Source organism: Lutra lutra, chromosome 9 (genome assembly GCF_902655055.1).
Source record: "Lutra lutra chromosome 9, mLutLut1.2, whole genome shotgun sequence".
In the NCBI taxonomy this organism is placed as follows: Eukaryota; Metazoa; Chordata; class Mammalia; order Carnivora; family Mustelidae; genus Lutra; species Lutra lutra.
Genome location: NC_062286.1, coordinates 54361922 through 54376324, shown reverse-complemented (window position 1 = coordinate 54376324; position 14403 = coordinate 54361922). Strand labels below are relative to the sequence as shown.

Below are 14403 nucleotides of genomic sequence, written 5' to 3'. Positions count from 1 at the left end.
CCTTATGCTCCACAAGTAAGTGAAACCATATGATAATTGACTCTTCTCTGCTTGATTTCTTTCACTCAGCATAATCTCCTCCAGTCCCGTCCATGTTGATGCAAAAGTTGGGTAGTCATCCTTTCTGATGGCTGTGTAATATTCCACTGTGTATATGGACCACATCTTCTTTATCCATCCGTCTGTTGAAGGCTATCTTGGCTCTTTCCACAGTTTGGCAATTGTGGACATTGCTGCAAAGTTTGTTCAGTTTTATTGCTGTGTAGTGTTTCAGTGTATGAATGTACCACATTTTGTTGAATCATTCACCACTTGATAAGACATTTGGTTGTTTCTAGTTTTTAGCTATTAAAATAAAGCTGCCATAAACATATGCATATAAGTCTTATGCATTCATATCCCTTCCTGGGCTTAGTTTCGAAAAAAAATTTTTGGACTTGCATTTAGAAATGCTGTGTAACTCAGCAAGTGAATCAAAATATGTCTAAGTTAACTTCAACAATCATTTATTGTCTGCCAACTGAGAGCCTGTGACAAGCTGGTACACTTATCATTCTATGGTCAAATCTCATGAAATGCACTTAAACCTGAAGACGGATTACTTCTGATGTCTTCTGGCTGGGAAACAAAAGGATAGAAGAAGCCGCCGGATTTGTCACACCCAATAAGTTAATGTGTGGTAAGTGCACACATTAAGATTTCTTCATGATTTTTTCAGCCTTGATCCATCAACAAGTCTCTATTTATCTTCAACTTATTAAAGGTAGAGAGCATTACTTGAAACAAAATCCTGAATCACAGAATCTTACACAAAGAAGGGAATTAAGAGCTCAACCTCCTTTTACTTGTAAAGAGGTTGAGGCCACATAAACTCTTTAACTTGCCCTGTTAAAAGCCTGCCGACATTCTTTTTTCTATCACAGAAATAACATGCCATTAAGGTAAAACTAAAATGAAAATGTCTGAGAAAAGGAAGTGACTTAAAGTTCAAGTAGGTGTACAGGACATTTTAATGAATCTGCATTCTTCTAGGCCATCAGGAATCAAGATAAATAAAGACAAAATTGGTATTTGTCGAGGGACTGAAACCAAATCATGGATTTTAATGTCTTGGCAAGATAATTTGCTTTGGTACAAGTAACACACTGCAGAAAAAGATTTTTATATGTGATATCAATTTACCATCTTTGGATGTGGATATCTTTGAGTTAAATGACAATCTGCTAACTTTCTCTCATTTACGCCTGGTATTTGTATCGAAGAAAGGAAGAGAGAGGAAAAGAAGCTTCTCAACAGCAGGGGGAAACCCCAGAGTTCTGACCAAATATCCAAGCATAGTCACATCAGCATTAATCTTGCATCATGCATAACATCTTATTAGCAGAAAAGATGCTTAAAAATGTGACAGTTTTTAGCATATAAGCAAAAAGAAGATGGTCTTCTTGAAAAGTCTAATTCTTCATTATGCTGAACACTAGCTTCTGTTTTACACCGAAAAAGAGCTTCTTTCATGTGCAGGAAAGTAATTATTTGCTTCTTTCACTTTTAGCACTCACACAATCACAATCTCAAAGCAATGGATAGAAAGTAACGACTCCCAAATTACCTGCTTATCTTCCAAACACTAGTTTATCTCGGTGATAAAGCTTGGGCTAGCCAAATGCGAGTCTGAATTCTAGCCTCTCCAGCGAGAGGTTGCGACCATGGGGTTGGTCCTCGAACTTCTGTCCTTACTTCCTCAACTGTACAATGGACGTACCTCCTACCACGTTTCTGTACTGGTCTTTCAAGTATCATCTCTTCTGCTCCTTTCCCGATCCTCCCTGCCACATGGGGAACTGTCTGGACCACTCTGCACTTACTCTTCTTGCAGCCCTTACAAAGGACTATAGACAGGGAAGCTATCTTCTTAGTCTCTGTATCCCCAGTTCTCAGATTTTCCTCTCGTATCCTATGTCACATCTTTGCTTCATTAGGGAGGTGGGGAGGAAGAGGGGGTCAACCAGAAAGTCAGGTACTTCAGTAAGAACTGAATATTTTTATTAGCCATTAGCAAAAAGATAACATGAGGGGGGTAAAAAAAAAAAAAAAAAGTACTTGCGTACATGTCCGTGCTTTGCGTGTGTGCGTGTGGTGAGACAGACAGGGTGGGGATGGGGTAAGTTGCCCAATTTAGGGGGCTTATCTTCTGACCGAACCTCAAGTAACAGGTTAATTCACACAGCTAGTCTGTATGGTCACTGCTGCTCGAGAATCCTCGAATACTGACACGTCGGAGGGAGGAGCAGGGACAGGGCAGGAGCAGACAGAGAACTAGGAGTGAGAGCACAGACGGAGTGTGCAATCCCACTCCGCCATACCTAGCGCTTTCGAGAGGACAGAAGACTCTCAGGGACTCAGTGTGGGTGTCCAGCAGCCATTCTAACTACCGTTATCACTTCCCTTTGTAGAGTTCAATGTCAAGCATTTTCATCCATTATTCACAAAAAGACCTGGGTTTGGGAATACAGATAGAGTTGAGAAGGATGGAGAAAGAGACTGTGTGCCTTGCCCAAAGTCACAGATGGAACATGGTAGAGCTCGGACTTGACTTCACAGTTTCCTCCACATGCTGCCTATGTTCATCGACATGGGAGAACAGGTTTTCACAGAGCCATGGCCCCCTGCACAATGGCCAAATTAGCAAAGACATGTTGGCCCTGGGAGGAGCCTCAGATCTTACTCAATTAGCCTTCTCAATTACAGATGAAGGAATCAGTTCCAGAAAGGCAAAGCCACCTGCCTGAGAGCTAATTAGGACTAGGACCCCAACCTTCTACATACTAGAGATTCAGTCTTCTGGTTGAACTAAGACTTTGGTTGCTTTAGAAAGTGAAGGCTCTTAGAAGAAGTCACATCTCAAGGTATTACTGCTCATTTTTGATCACTTTAAGTGAAGAAACAGAGAGCAGGGTGTAATGGGCTGCACAAGGAAGGCTACAGGAGGCTGAGAGTTTCTAAATCACGGCCGGCAGGCCTTCCATGTGCAGCACGGGCCACCCTTGATATGACTCATGTTAGGAATTCTATCTGCTCTCTGAGAGTTACAGAAAGATGCTCTGAGAGACCACGTGTCATGAAGGGGGTGGATGGGGACCAGCAGTGCTGAGAAGAGGGTGGTGAATTTAGGAACATGTGCAGAGAGTGTTTTTTAAGATCCCAAACCTCAAGTAAGTTCTCCCTGGGCATTTCACGATTTGTTGACATCTAATGAGGCCACAGATGCCTGGGATTAGAGTGAGAATGGGCAGAGTTTCAGATTTTACCCACGTGTCTTGGTATGAGATCAGGAAAGGCAGAATTCTTTGAATAAAGTGAAATGTGAGAGGAGGCAGCGTGGTCTAACTGAGAGAAAGAAATCACCAGTCAGATGCCCAACAGACTGAGCCACCCTGGTGCCTCTTAGAATAATTTTTTAGAAAAGGCAAGAATGTAAACGAGCAGGATCTGAGTGGGTCCGCGCTGCCTTAGATGTTCATCAAGCATGAGATGGTGAGGTTTTCCCCTTTTCCAAGGGGATGGCAGATATTGCGGCATCTCACTGTTTCATAAATGGCTCTTCTTGGATTCATCATCATGATGGACTTTTACAAAATCTATATTTAATGGTAAATTTATATCTCTTCTTTTAGAATTGTCTGCTTCTGTTTTCCTGTTAGTGGTATTTTCTTATCATATCCCTGTTACTAGACTCAGTTCTTTCTCAAGTCTCTAAGGTTCCCAAATAAAAATGAGTCTGGTTAGGAGCATGGAAAAACACTGAAATCACGGGGAGAGGACTGAGAAGGTGGATCCCTGGAGCAAAGTGGATGTGGAAGGAGTTAGCCTGGGCACTGGAGACTGAGAGTGCACTTAAAGGAGAGGAATGGAGCACTTAGGTGGCTCAGCTGGTTACGCGTCTGCCTTTGGCTCAGGTCATGACCCCAGGGTCCTGGGATGGAGTCCTACATCAGGCTTGCTACTCAGCAGGGAGTCTGCTTCTCCCTCTGCCCGTCACCCCAGCTTATACTCTCTCTCTCAAAAATAAAAATAAATATAATCTTTTAAAAAAAAATAAAGGAGGGCAGCTGGGTGGCTCAGTCGGTTACAGGTCTGCCTTTAGTTCAGGTCATGATCCTGGAGTCCTGGGATCAAGTCCCACATTGGGCTCCCTTCTCAGAGGGCTCTGCTTCTCTCTCTGCCCCTCACCCCACTCTAGTACTCTCTCTGTCTCTCAAATAAATTAATATTCTTAAAAATTGAAAAATAAAAATAAATTTTAAAAATAAGGGAGAAGATTGTTAGTACTTTGAAAAATTAAGAGGGGACTTGGAAAAAGGATCTTTTGAGCACCCCTCTCTCTCCTCTCAAGCATAAGTCAAGTGGCACTGGGGACTAGGGAAGAGAGGAAGAGGTAGGAATTAGTCCATTCCAGAGTCTTCTCTTATGTTTCTCTCACAACTTATTGAAAATATGAATAGGCAAGAAGGTAATAAATCCTTTGTAAACCTGTCTAAGGTTAGATAATCAAAACTGCATCCTGATTTGAGACTGGGATATACTGCAAGTTGTGAGTTTTCTCTTTCAAAATATCAAAAAGAGAGGATAGGTATCTGCTTATTACATAGGTTAAGAAGGGGAAGGCTTCGCTCAAGGACCATTCCAGACTTCATCAGGAATAAGACCATGAGGAGTAGAGCAGCTTGGACTAACAAACATGGAAGAGCTTGATGCTAGCTCCATCAAAAGAGATGGTCTCGTTGCTACAGCTTTGCGGCTTTGGGAATTTACATCTTATCTGAAGTCTTGTGATGAGAGATGCTGTTTTTAAAATCTAGTCACTTTAAATAGTTCCTATCTTTAAGAAACCAGACACTAAACTGTCTGTAACATCTGCAAGCTGGAAGCCAAATCAGCCACCACTCCCCATTCCAACTTCATTTCAGGGAACTGAATGCAGAAAGAGAAACTTTCCAGAGCAAAGACACAGGGTGTTCAACCTTGGACTTTTCAGTATCCCAAACCAGCAGCTGGAAGTGAGGAAGATGCCAGGCAAAGAGCTCTGGGAGGAAAGCCTATCTTGACAACAAACCAGTAAAAAAACATATCTTCTCTTGCCTACTTTCTAAGAGACGATGAAGTGCCATAAACCAGCAGGCACAGTTTTTAGAAGCTGTTGATTCTAGGAAGCAGCTCTCATGGGGCAACTAATGCATTCTTGCTTAGTCTTGTGGAACATTGATGTTGAGAGATCAGTGTTAAGGAGTTGCTCTGAAAATCTCTCCTTCAAACTCTTGTCCTCTGTTAGAGGAAAAGTAAAAAGATGTAGTTGCTATGGAAAATAATACAGTGATTCCTCAACAAAAACAGAATTACCATAGGATCTAGCAATTCCATTTCTGGATATATAAACCCCCAAAATCTTGGATCTTGGAGAGACATTTGCACACCCATGTTGCTGAAGCATTATTCACAAGAGCCAAAATATGGAAGCAACCCACGTGGCCAACAGGTGAATGGATAAACAAAATGTGGCTATGTACATAGAGTGGAATATTACTCAGCCTTAAAAAGGAAGGCAATTCTGACACATGCTTCAACATGAATGAACCGCGAGGACATTAAGTTAAGTGAAATGAGCCAGTGATAACATGACAGATACCATATGAGTCCACCTATGTGAGGGTATGCAGAGCAGTCAAATTCATAGAGACAGAGAGTAGAATGGGATTGCCAAGGGCTGCAGGAAGGAGAGTTTTACTGTTTAACAGGTAGAGAGTTTCAGTTTTGCAAGATAAAAAAGTTTTGTGGATGGATGGTAATAGTTGCAAAAAACAGTGTGAATGTACCAGTGCCACTTTAAAAAATAGTAAATTTTGTGTTATATATATTTTACCGTTTAAAAAAAAACAACAACAAAAGATTAAATCGTTCAGCCAATGTTCAGGGAGAACTCCCCACTCTCTTCTACCATGTTTTAAATTTGGTACCACCTATAGTTTATCTGTTCTTTGACACAAATAGAAGGCAAAATAAATGAATACACATAGCACATGGGCATCAGTGAACTACTTGGCGACTCACCAGAGGCAGGCTTCATTTGGTAGCTCTGTGAGCACATAAATGCTCACAGCTGTGATTCCATATATATATATGGGAGATTTCCTAAGAAAATTTGTTTTGTGATGCTTTGGACAATAGAAATGCTCCTTTAAGAAAACCCAAACAAATTCAATTATTCAGTCCCCTTTACCCACAGTTTAATAATCATTATATCAAGAAAGTCTACTTCAATGGCTCTCAGTTGTGCAAAGGTCAAAGGTTCTAGAGCAAGTTTAATTTCTGTAAGAGGGAAATATCACTGCCTAAGACTTTATCGTAAGTAGGACTGTTCCACAGGGAATAAGGACCCAGAACCAAAGGTATTAGACCATTTCCTATCTTTATACTAACTTAAAGTTTACAAAGCAATTCCAAACACATGCTTTCATCTGAACGTCACAGGCCACTCCATGGGATAGGGTTTTATTTTTTTTTTTAAAGATTTTATTTATTTATTTGACAGAGATCACAAGTAGATGGAGAGGCAGGCAGAGAGAGAGAGAGAAGCAGGCTCCCCGCTGAGCAGAGAGCCCGAAGTGGGACTCAATCCCAGGACTCTGAGATCATGACCTGAGCTGAAGGCAGCAGCTTAACCCACTGAGCACCCAGGGGCCCAATGGGGTAGGTTTTAATGGCACCAATTTTGAGGGGAACACAGAGTTTAAGTGATTTGATCAAAATTACCAAGCTACTATACAGGTAGAATGTAGGTCTTTTAAGTTCAAACCCATTTTTGTATTTCCCTAAACCTGAAATTTAGCTCTCCAGTTGAAGGCCTTGCTGATCTCCAGAGAAGGAAACCTTTGCTGCTGGGTGCCCAATGGCCACTAAAAGGAGTGTATACAGCAGTACCTGTCACAGTAGCCCCGGGGCCTCACCTACCCCCACCCCCAAGAAGATGAGATATTACTTGATATACCCACCAGTCAGTATTCTTTGTAGGATCAAAGGAAATTATACGTGAGAACATTTTAAAAGCATAAAATAAAATGTTAAAATCATTAAAAGGCATATAGCTGTCAGGAGACTAAATTTTCATGACTCACAATCAGGAAGGTGGAGTGTGGAGGTAAGAATGTATGCAAAACGAACAAACAAATGGACCAAAGAGCCGGACTGGTCTCCACAGTGGGCTGGAGGTAGTGACAAACCGGGTACTTTAGTGGGGCAGGAGGTGGGTTGTGGGGCGGGAGGGGAGACAAACTGGCCATTGTCCCAAAGACAATGCTGAGGTCTCAGAGACCCTAAACTCTCAGGCCTTTCTTCAGCCAGACATTTCAAGATGGCCAGGAAGCATGTAGGGCAATCCTATCTATATCCCATCCACATCCTTGGATAAAGAGGCTATGGAATTGAATGGTGTATAGGCTGAATGTTACAGTACATACAACAGTCAGACACAGTGGCAACACACCCTGCTCAGTCCAAATTCTGGAGGGCTCCAGGAAGGGTTGGAGCTGAAGGATTTGCTAAGCCTAGCTACTACTTCCACTCTGGGGTTTGGCAGCCTCATGACATTGTGGGCTGTGCCTTCATTTACTCGTCCTCAAAGAGTGGTTGGGAGGCCTGGCTGGGAGTTGGCAGGGGCATGGAGGGAAGGCTATGGAGCCTGTTGTCTGGTATTTGGGAGCTGGGGACAGAAACGGAGAGCAATGGGGGCACTGTGAGCCTTTCAGTCTCACATTTTACTTTGCTCATTCATCCAATCTGCAAATACTTATTGAGTGCCAACTCTAAGTGTTCTTAGTACTGGCAAAGCAATGCTGGATCAGAGAGCAAGGTCCTTCCTTCAGGACACTGACATCCTGGTGGGAAAAGATAGAAAATGAACTAAGCACTTACAATGTCATAGTAAGTGCTTTGAAGAAAAAGGCCAGGAAGTGTGACTAAGAGTGCTGTAGGAACACAATGGGCCTGAGAAGATAGCATTTAAGCAGAGACCTAAATGTCAGATGACAAGAAGGAAAAGAGATAGAGGAAAGCGTCCCGGGCAGAGTTAACAGCATATGCAAAGGCCCTGAGGTGGGAACAAGCCTCACCTGCTGGAGGGAAGACTCAAGAAAAGAATACTATGAGCTCAGGTTAGAGGGGTAGCCAGAGAGCTAACCAGATTAGTTAGGGCCTTTCAGGATTTTATGCTCAGTGATATGAAAATTCACTGTGGCACAAAGGAGTGACATGTCTAATTTATGTTTTTTGATGAGTCTGGACTGATAGATCATAAAGCAGGTAAGATTCTCTATTAGAATCTTCCATTTTAATACCTTTCCCATTAAAACCAAGAGGGACCGTGGCTTAATTGTTATTGAAGTGTATACCAGTATCACTTTAACAGGAATCCCCAGAATGAGAGAAATATGGAGGATTAGGAGACAGGAAAGATGACAATAAGGGAGGGAGGATGGCAGCCATCTACCTCTGGTGCCTCCCAGGCTCATCTTCACAACTCTTCATAACTTATCCCTACAACTGGGAGCTGATATCCTGAGCCACCTGGCTTGTGTGGCCAGTTCCTCGTCTCTGATCTGAAGGGCACCTGTGAGAGCTGCAGAGGACAGCCACTTGCTTGTGGACCCTCATCTTCTGACCTGTGCCAAGAGGCCACCCTTCCAGCTTCCACAGCTCTTGGGCTATCTGGGAAAGAGCATAGGCAAGAACCCTGAGGGGTGTCAGTTTGCAGCCTGTACCTTTCCAGTGTTCTGCTAAAAACTGGCTTGTCTAGGTCCTGCCAGGCATACCTGAACGATACATGAGAGAAAAGGGCCTCTCCTTGATTCCTTTCTTCTCCTTCCTTTAACTATCCAATGCTGAATCATTCCTCAGTGACTTACATTTCTGACTTACATCCAGGTCCAGCAAGCTGTAAAGTTACACAATACTACCAGATCGAGGCAAGTTTTTGCTTCCCCTAAGGAGGGTCAACAAATTGCCTAAAGAAATAAAAACCGTCATGGTACCCTTGCTGCAGTCTGTCTTACTAAGTAGATGGTACAAGGATCACAATCACTTCCAATCTTGAGTCAGTCAAATACCTTTAACATTCTGGGAGAGAAGAAGAACCAAACAGATCCTATTAGTTTAAAACCAAGAATAGGCAGGGGTAAGAATGTAAAAAAAAAAAAAAAAAAAGAAAGAAAGAAAAAGAAAAACTATCAGGAACAAAATGGCGGCTAGATGCTTCTAGAGTGTTGGATCTATTTGTTTTTTCAAAAGGACTGGTAGGGAAGAGAAAGGGTAGCTTCTGTGTCTCACATCACACTCCCTCACTCCACCCCCAAAAGGATGGGGAGGAGAGTAGGGAGAAAATCACTGGCATCCATGAACCCCGAAGAGAAAGCATCCAACCATTGTTTCAAAAGCTATTTCAATCAGAACACACTAACAATTTCTTACTTTTTTTTAGACTGCTCACTTAAAAATCAGTATATACGAGGCCTAAAGGCATATTCAAACTCATGCAGTCCAAATCACTTCACTGATGAAGAGTCAAGCACAGAAGGTTTTCAGATAGTACAAGTACCAGGAAGGGAACCCGAGTCTCCTGACTCATGTTCCCATTAACTTTTATTTATAAAATAAAAGCACATTATAGGAAAACAGGAACTGCACAGGAAATCACCAGTAAACCAATCATCATACTAACCGCTATTAGCATTTTGTTCCTTCTATCACATGCTTATAGGTGTCCCTATATGTTATATGAATATATATATGAATATGTTATAATCATATTGGACTAATGTTCCCTCTAATACACAGGCTGTTTTCATAATCAAAAAATATATAACAGCACCTATTACTAGGGCTTGGAATTCACGTCCTTTTTATGGAGTGTTTAAACAACTCTCATGAGACCCTGGGACATAAGAATCAAGCTGCTTAACCTCAGATCAGCTCTATTTACCTACCTGGTGCATCAGGTACTTGAAGAGGAATGAAAGGATCAGAAACACTTAGAAGTGGGAGGCTAGAATCCACAGTCTGCCCACCCTTCCTTTTTTCAGCTGGAGTTGGTTGGAGGGGAAGAAAGGATCAAGGAGAAAAAAAAAGAGAAAAGCAGAAAACATCAAGTAAATCTAGATGAATTTAGCATCTAGTAACCCAACAGCTCAAATTATAGAGTAAATCTGAACTCAAAGGCAGCGTAAAGAGGGATGAGTGACTATAATCCAGTGTAATGGCAAAATATGTGTAAGAGATACAACCTGGTCCCTGCAACATACTCAGAGATGCAATCGATGGTAACACTAGTTTACTCCTACACCTGAGTCCACTTCTTCCTTGTGTGGAAGCCTGCAGTGATCTCTTCCAGAATTCCTATAGTAACTATTATCTGTATCACACACTATGGCATGTAAACAAACACTGTCTGCTCTGTAATAGAACACAGACGTATAGGTGCTTCAGTGAGTCCTCTACCATCCTGGGGTCACTATATCACCAAATGTCTATTACAGCTCTAGGCAGACAGACCCAGACAGAAACAGAAATAGGAGTCTTGTCTGTTGCAAGGTTAGACAAGCCCTAACTTCTGGACTACATCTAACATCAATGACACTCATTCTATACTTGGCAAACTTGCTGATGTACAGAGATCTAAACACCCTGTGGGATATCAGGGCTTGAAGGGGTCTTAGGATTTTCTAGCACAGTTTTCTTATTTTATGGAGAAGAAAATGAAGCCCAGGAAGTTAAGAGGCTAGCCAGAGGTCTGCCACCAAACCTGAGGTCAGAACCCAGGCTTGCTGGTTTTCTATTTACCCATTCTTTACATTGTATTTTAATACTCATTTGTTCTTTAGTTGAAATCTCATTTTACCTTCTATAGATTTTTTAAAAACTTTTTATTTTTAAATAATTATGAGATCACAGCAATCTGCTCTACATAGAGTCCTGGGAACCTTTGACCAGCTTCCCTCCATGGCGAGATCTTTTCCCCCTACAGGACAGTATCGCTGACACTGTTACAATACTGTTAACTAGACTATCCAGTTTTCAGAGGCACTCGTGTGTGTGTGTGTGTGTGTGTGTGTGTAGTTCTTTGCAATCAGATCCTATGTATAGGTTAGCACAAGCACCACCATGACGATGACACAGAATTGTTCCATCAAACCAAAGAACGCCCCCCTGTTGTTCTCCTTTATAATCATACCCACTCCTTACTCCAGTCCCTACTCCCTTAGAATCCACTAATTTGTTCTCAATCTCTATAATTTTGTCATTTTGAGAAGGTTATTTATTGAAGTGGGTTTTTAATGAAGCTTCTTTAAAGATAGATGGAGGAAGAGAAGGGTAAAATCACTGCTCTTAAAATCTCTAAAATATTTTTCAAATGAGACACAATGAAATACATTAAAAGAAAAAGAAAGAAACATAAAACTGGATATATTCATTTTTACAGAAATATATACAGAAATAAAATTACGGACATAAATATTGTAAAATGTCGGCAATGTTTTCCTCTCTGACTGGGTGGGATTGTGAGTTCTCTTATCTTGTTTCTTTGGGTTTTTAGTCATTTTTCCAAAATTACACAAAAGAATGTGTCTAACAGAAAAATATTTAAAATAAAGAGGTACAATGTCAAGTTTTAAATGTCTATTCCAACATATGGACATAGTTCATCAACATTTTTGCAGCTTTTACCATAAAAATGTTTAAAATAACCCTTCTGTCACCCTCTGTGACTCACTGCCACATTTCCTGTTTATTTCCTTCCTTGGTTGATCAGAAGGTTTAAAATCAGTGAACAGTCTGAGCTTGATTAGAAAACTCCTAGAAAATGAAACTATCCTATACTTCATACAAATGAGGACATATTAATTTATGGGATGTGGATGTGATTTTCTTTCATTTATAAAAAATAAAAGTGTTGCACACACAAAAGTTTATACCACAAACAAGAAAGAAGGAAAAATACCAAATGTCTGTTTAAAAAAAGGCTGGATAAGATGAAAAAAATCTGAAGATGTTTTCTAATGTTCAAAAAAGTGTCATGTCACTGATTTACAAAGACTCTTGGGATGTGGTATGACTACAGCTTCTGAGCTGGGCTGCTCAGGTACAACTCTCTATTCTGTCATTCTCCAGTTGTGACCTCGGCAGGTCACTTAACCTCTCAAGGGCTGTTTTTTGTTTTTTGGTCGTGTTTTTTTTTTTTTTTTAAGATTGTTTTATTTATTTGAGAGAGAGGGAGAGAAAGAGCACAAGAGTGAGCACAAGGTGGGGAGGGGCAGAGGGAGAAGCGGACTCCCTGCCGAGCAGGGAACTGGATGTGGGGGATGTGGGCTCCATCCTAGCATCCTGAGGTCATGACCTGAGCCAAAGGCAGGCCCTTAACCAACTGAGCACCCAGGCACCCCCTGAGGGCTGTTTTAAGGACCACCTGAGATAATGCATAAAAAAGCACTTAACCAGTGGGTTAATATTATTAGCATGTAGCAAGAGCTCAGTGTATGTTCACTGTTACTACTGTCATAACTCTACTCAAGCATAAAGGGGGAGAAAAGGCTGAAACAAAAATAAAAACTGTTTTAAGAAGAGTTACAGGGGCACGTGGACAGCGCAGTCATTTGAGTGTTGGACTCCTGGTTTCCACTTGACGTTAGCCAAAAGGCTGAGAAGCGATGGACTCCTGGTTTCCTTTCAGGTCCTGGTCTTAGGTTCATGGGATCGAGCCCTGTATCAGGGTCTGTGCTCAGTGTGGAGTCTGCTTAAGGTGCTCTCTTTCTTTCTCTCCCTCTGCCCCTCCTCCTCCCACTCTTTCTCTAAAATAAATAAATAGGGTGCCTGGGTGGCTCAATGGGTTTAAAGCCTCTGCCTTCGGCTCAGGTCATGATCCCGGGGTCCTGGGATCAAGCCCCGCATCGGGCTCACTGCTCAGCAGGGAGCCTGCTTCCCCACCTCTCTGCCTGCCTCTCTGCCTACTTGTGATCTCTGTCTGTCAAATAAATAAATTAAATAAATAAATAAATCCTAAAAAAAAAAACATATAGACAAACAACAAAACACATGATAAGTAGGAAGTATAAGTACTGAAACTGGGAATGTATGGAAAATGTGTAGGGACCTCTGTTGTTAACACTGGCGAATCCAATTAATTAAATTAATAACAGTGAGATTATCATATCAAGATTTATATCATATGAAGACTTATAGGATATGATTAAAATTTCAGGTTTTTTCTGGTAAGGGAAACACAAACCTATTAGAAAGCACTCCTAATCAACAGTGTAATCCTCAAAGGTCAGGGTGGGGTGGGCAATGAAAGAGAGAAGCAAAGTGAATACTGAAATATCTGTGGACAAAACTTCTAAGCAGATTATAATGAGCCTCTCTCCCACTCTCATGCTGATTGATAATCACTGTTATAGTAGCAGAAAAACTCTAAATACTTTCAGTACATTTTTTTTTTTTAAAGATTTTATTTATTTGTCAGAGAGAGAGGGAGAGAGAGCGAGCACAGGCGGACAGAATGGCAGGCAGAGGCGGAGGGAGAAGCAGACTCCCCGCCAAGCAAGGAGCCCGATGCGGGACTCGATCCCAGGACGCTGGGATCATGACCTGAGCCAAAGGCAGCTGCTTAACCAACTGAGCCATCCAGGCGTCCCCTTTCAGTACATTTTTAAGAAGAAATTTTTAAAATTTTACTGTGTTCCTGTTAATATTGACAAAGCAATTTAGAAATATGCACCAAAAGCCTTAGAAGACACATATCTTTTGATTTAACAAATAATCTAGAGGTTACCTTAAAGAAACTATAAAGGATATCATATAATGACAGCCAAAGTTCCAATAAGAAATAAACTTATGATGTTAGAAAAAGTACTAGCATATCTAAGGAAGGCAGGAAGAAAAAATATATAAGGTTATAATCAGAAATTAATAAAATTAAAAAGATCAATTTTGGAAGCATATCAAATTCCTATCTACAAGGATTATTTATACTCAAAACCTCATATCAGTTGCTGAGGGAATTTTAACAGGAAAACACTGAAACCAAATTAATGTTTAAAAAAAGAAGTTACTTAGATACATTATGACAAATCCATATGAAGCCATTTAATGCAGATCTTTTATAATTTATCTTTTAAGAGCTTCTTTAATGACGTGGAAATGAGCCAGACTTAGTAAGCAAGCAAATTTTGTTTTAAAATAGGACTATAAAGATGTACATTAAGGTCTTAAGCTGAGTCCAAAAATTATGTACAAAATCGTGGTCATTTATTTTCGTGGGGAAGAAGATCTGTAAACTTTCATTATGTTCATGAAGATATATGTGAC

General features: G+C 41.0%; 1 protein-coding gene across 22 annotated transcripts in view; it reads right to left on the bottom strand.

The window, feature by feature from the left end:
* The window catches only part of AAK1 (AP2 associated kinase 1), a 175796-nt gene that overhangs the window by 23234 nt on the left and 138159 nt on the right, over positions 1 to 14403 (bottom strand). For 16 of the 22 annotated variants that reach the window (XM_047747121.1, XM_047747127.1, XM_047747130.1 and 13 more), the window contains one exon: positions 10029 to 10124. The exons of the other annotated variants lie outside the window; for them this stretch is intronic. In XM_047747121.1, coding sequence (XP_047603077.1) covers positions 10029 to 10124 — 96 coding nt within the window. The remainder of the gene's footprint in view (positions 1 to 10028; positions 10125 to 14403) is intronic. 22 annotated transcript variants of the gene reach the window in all.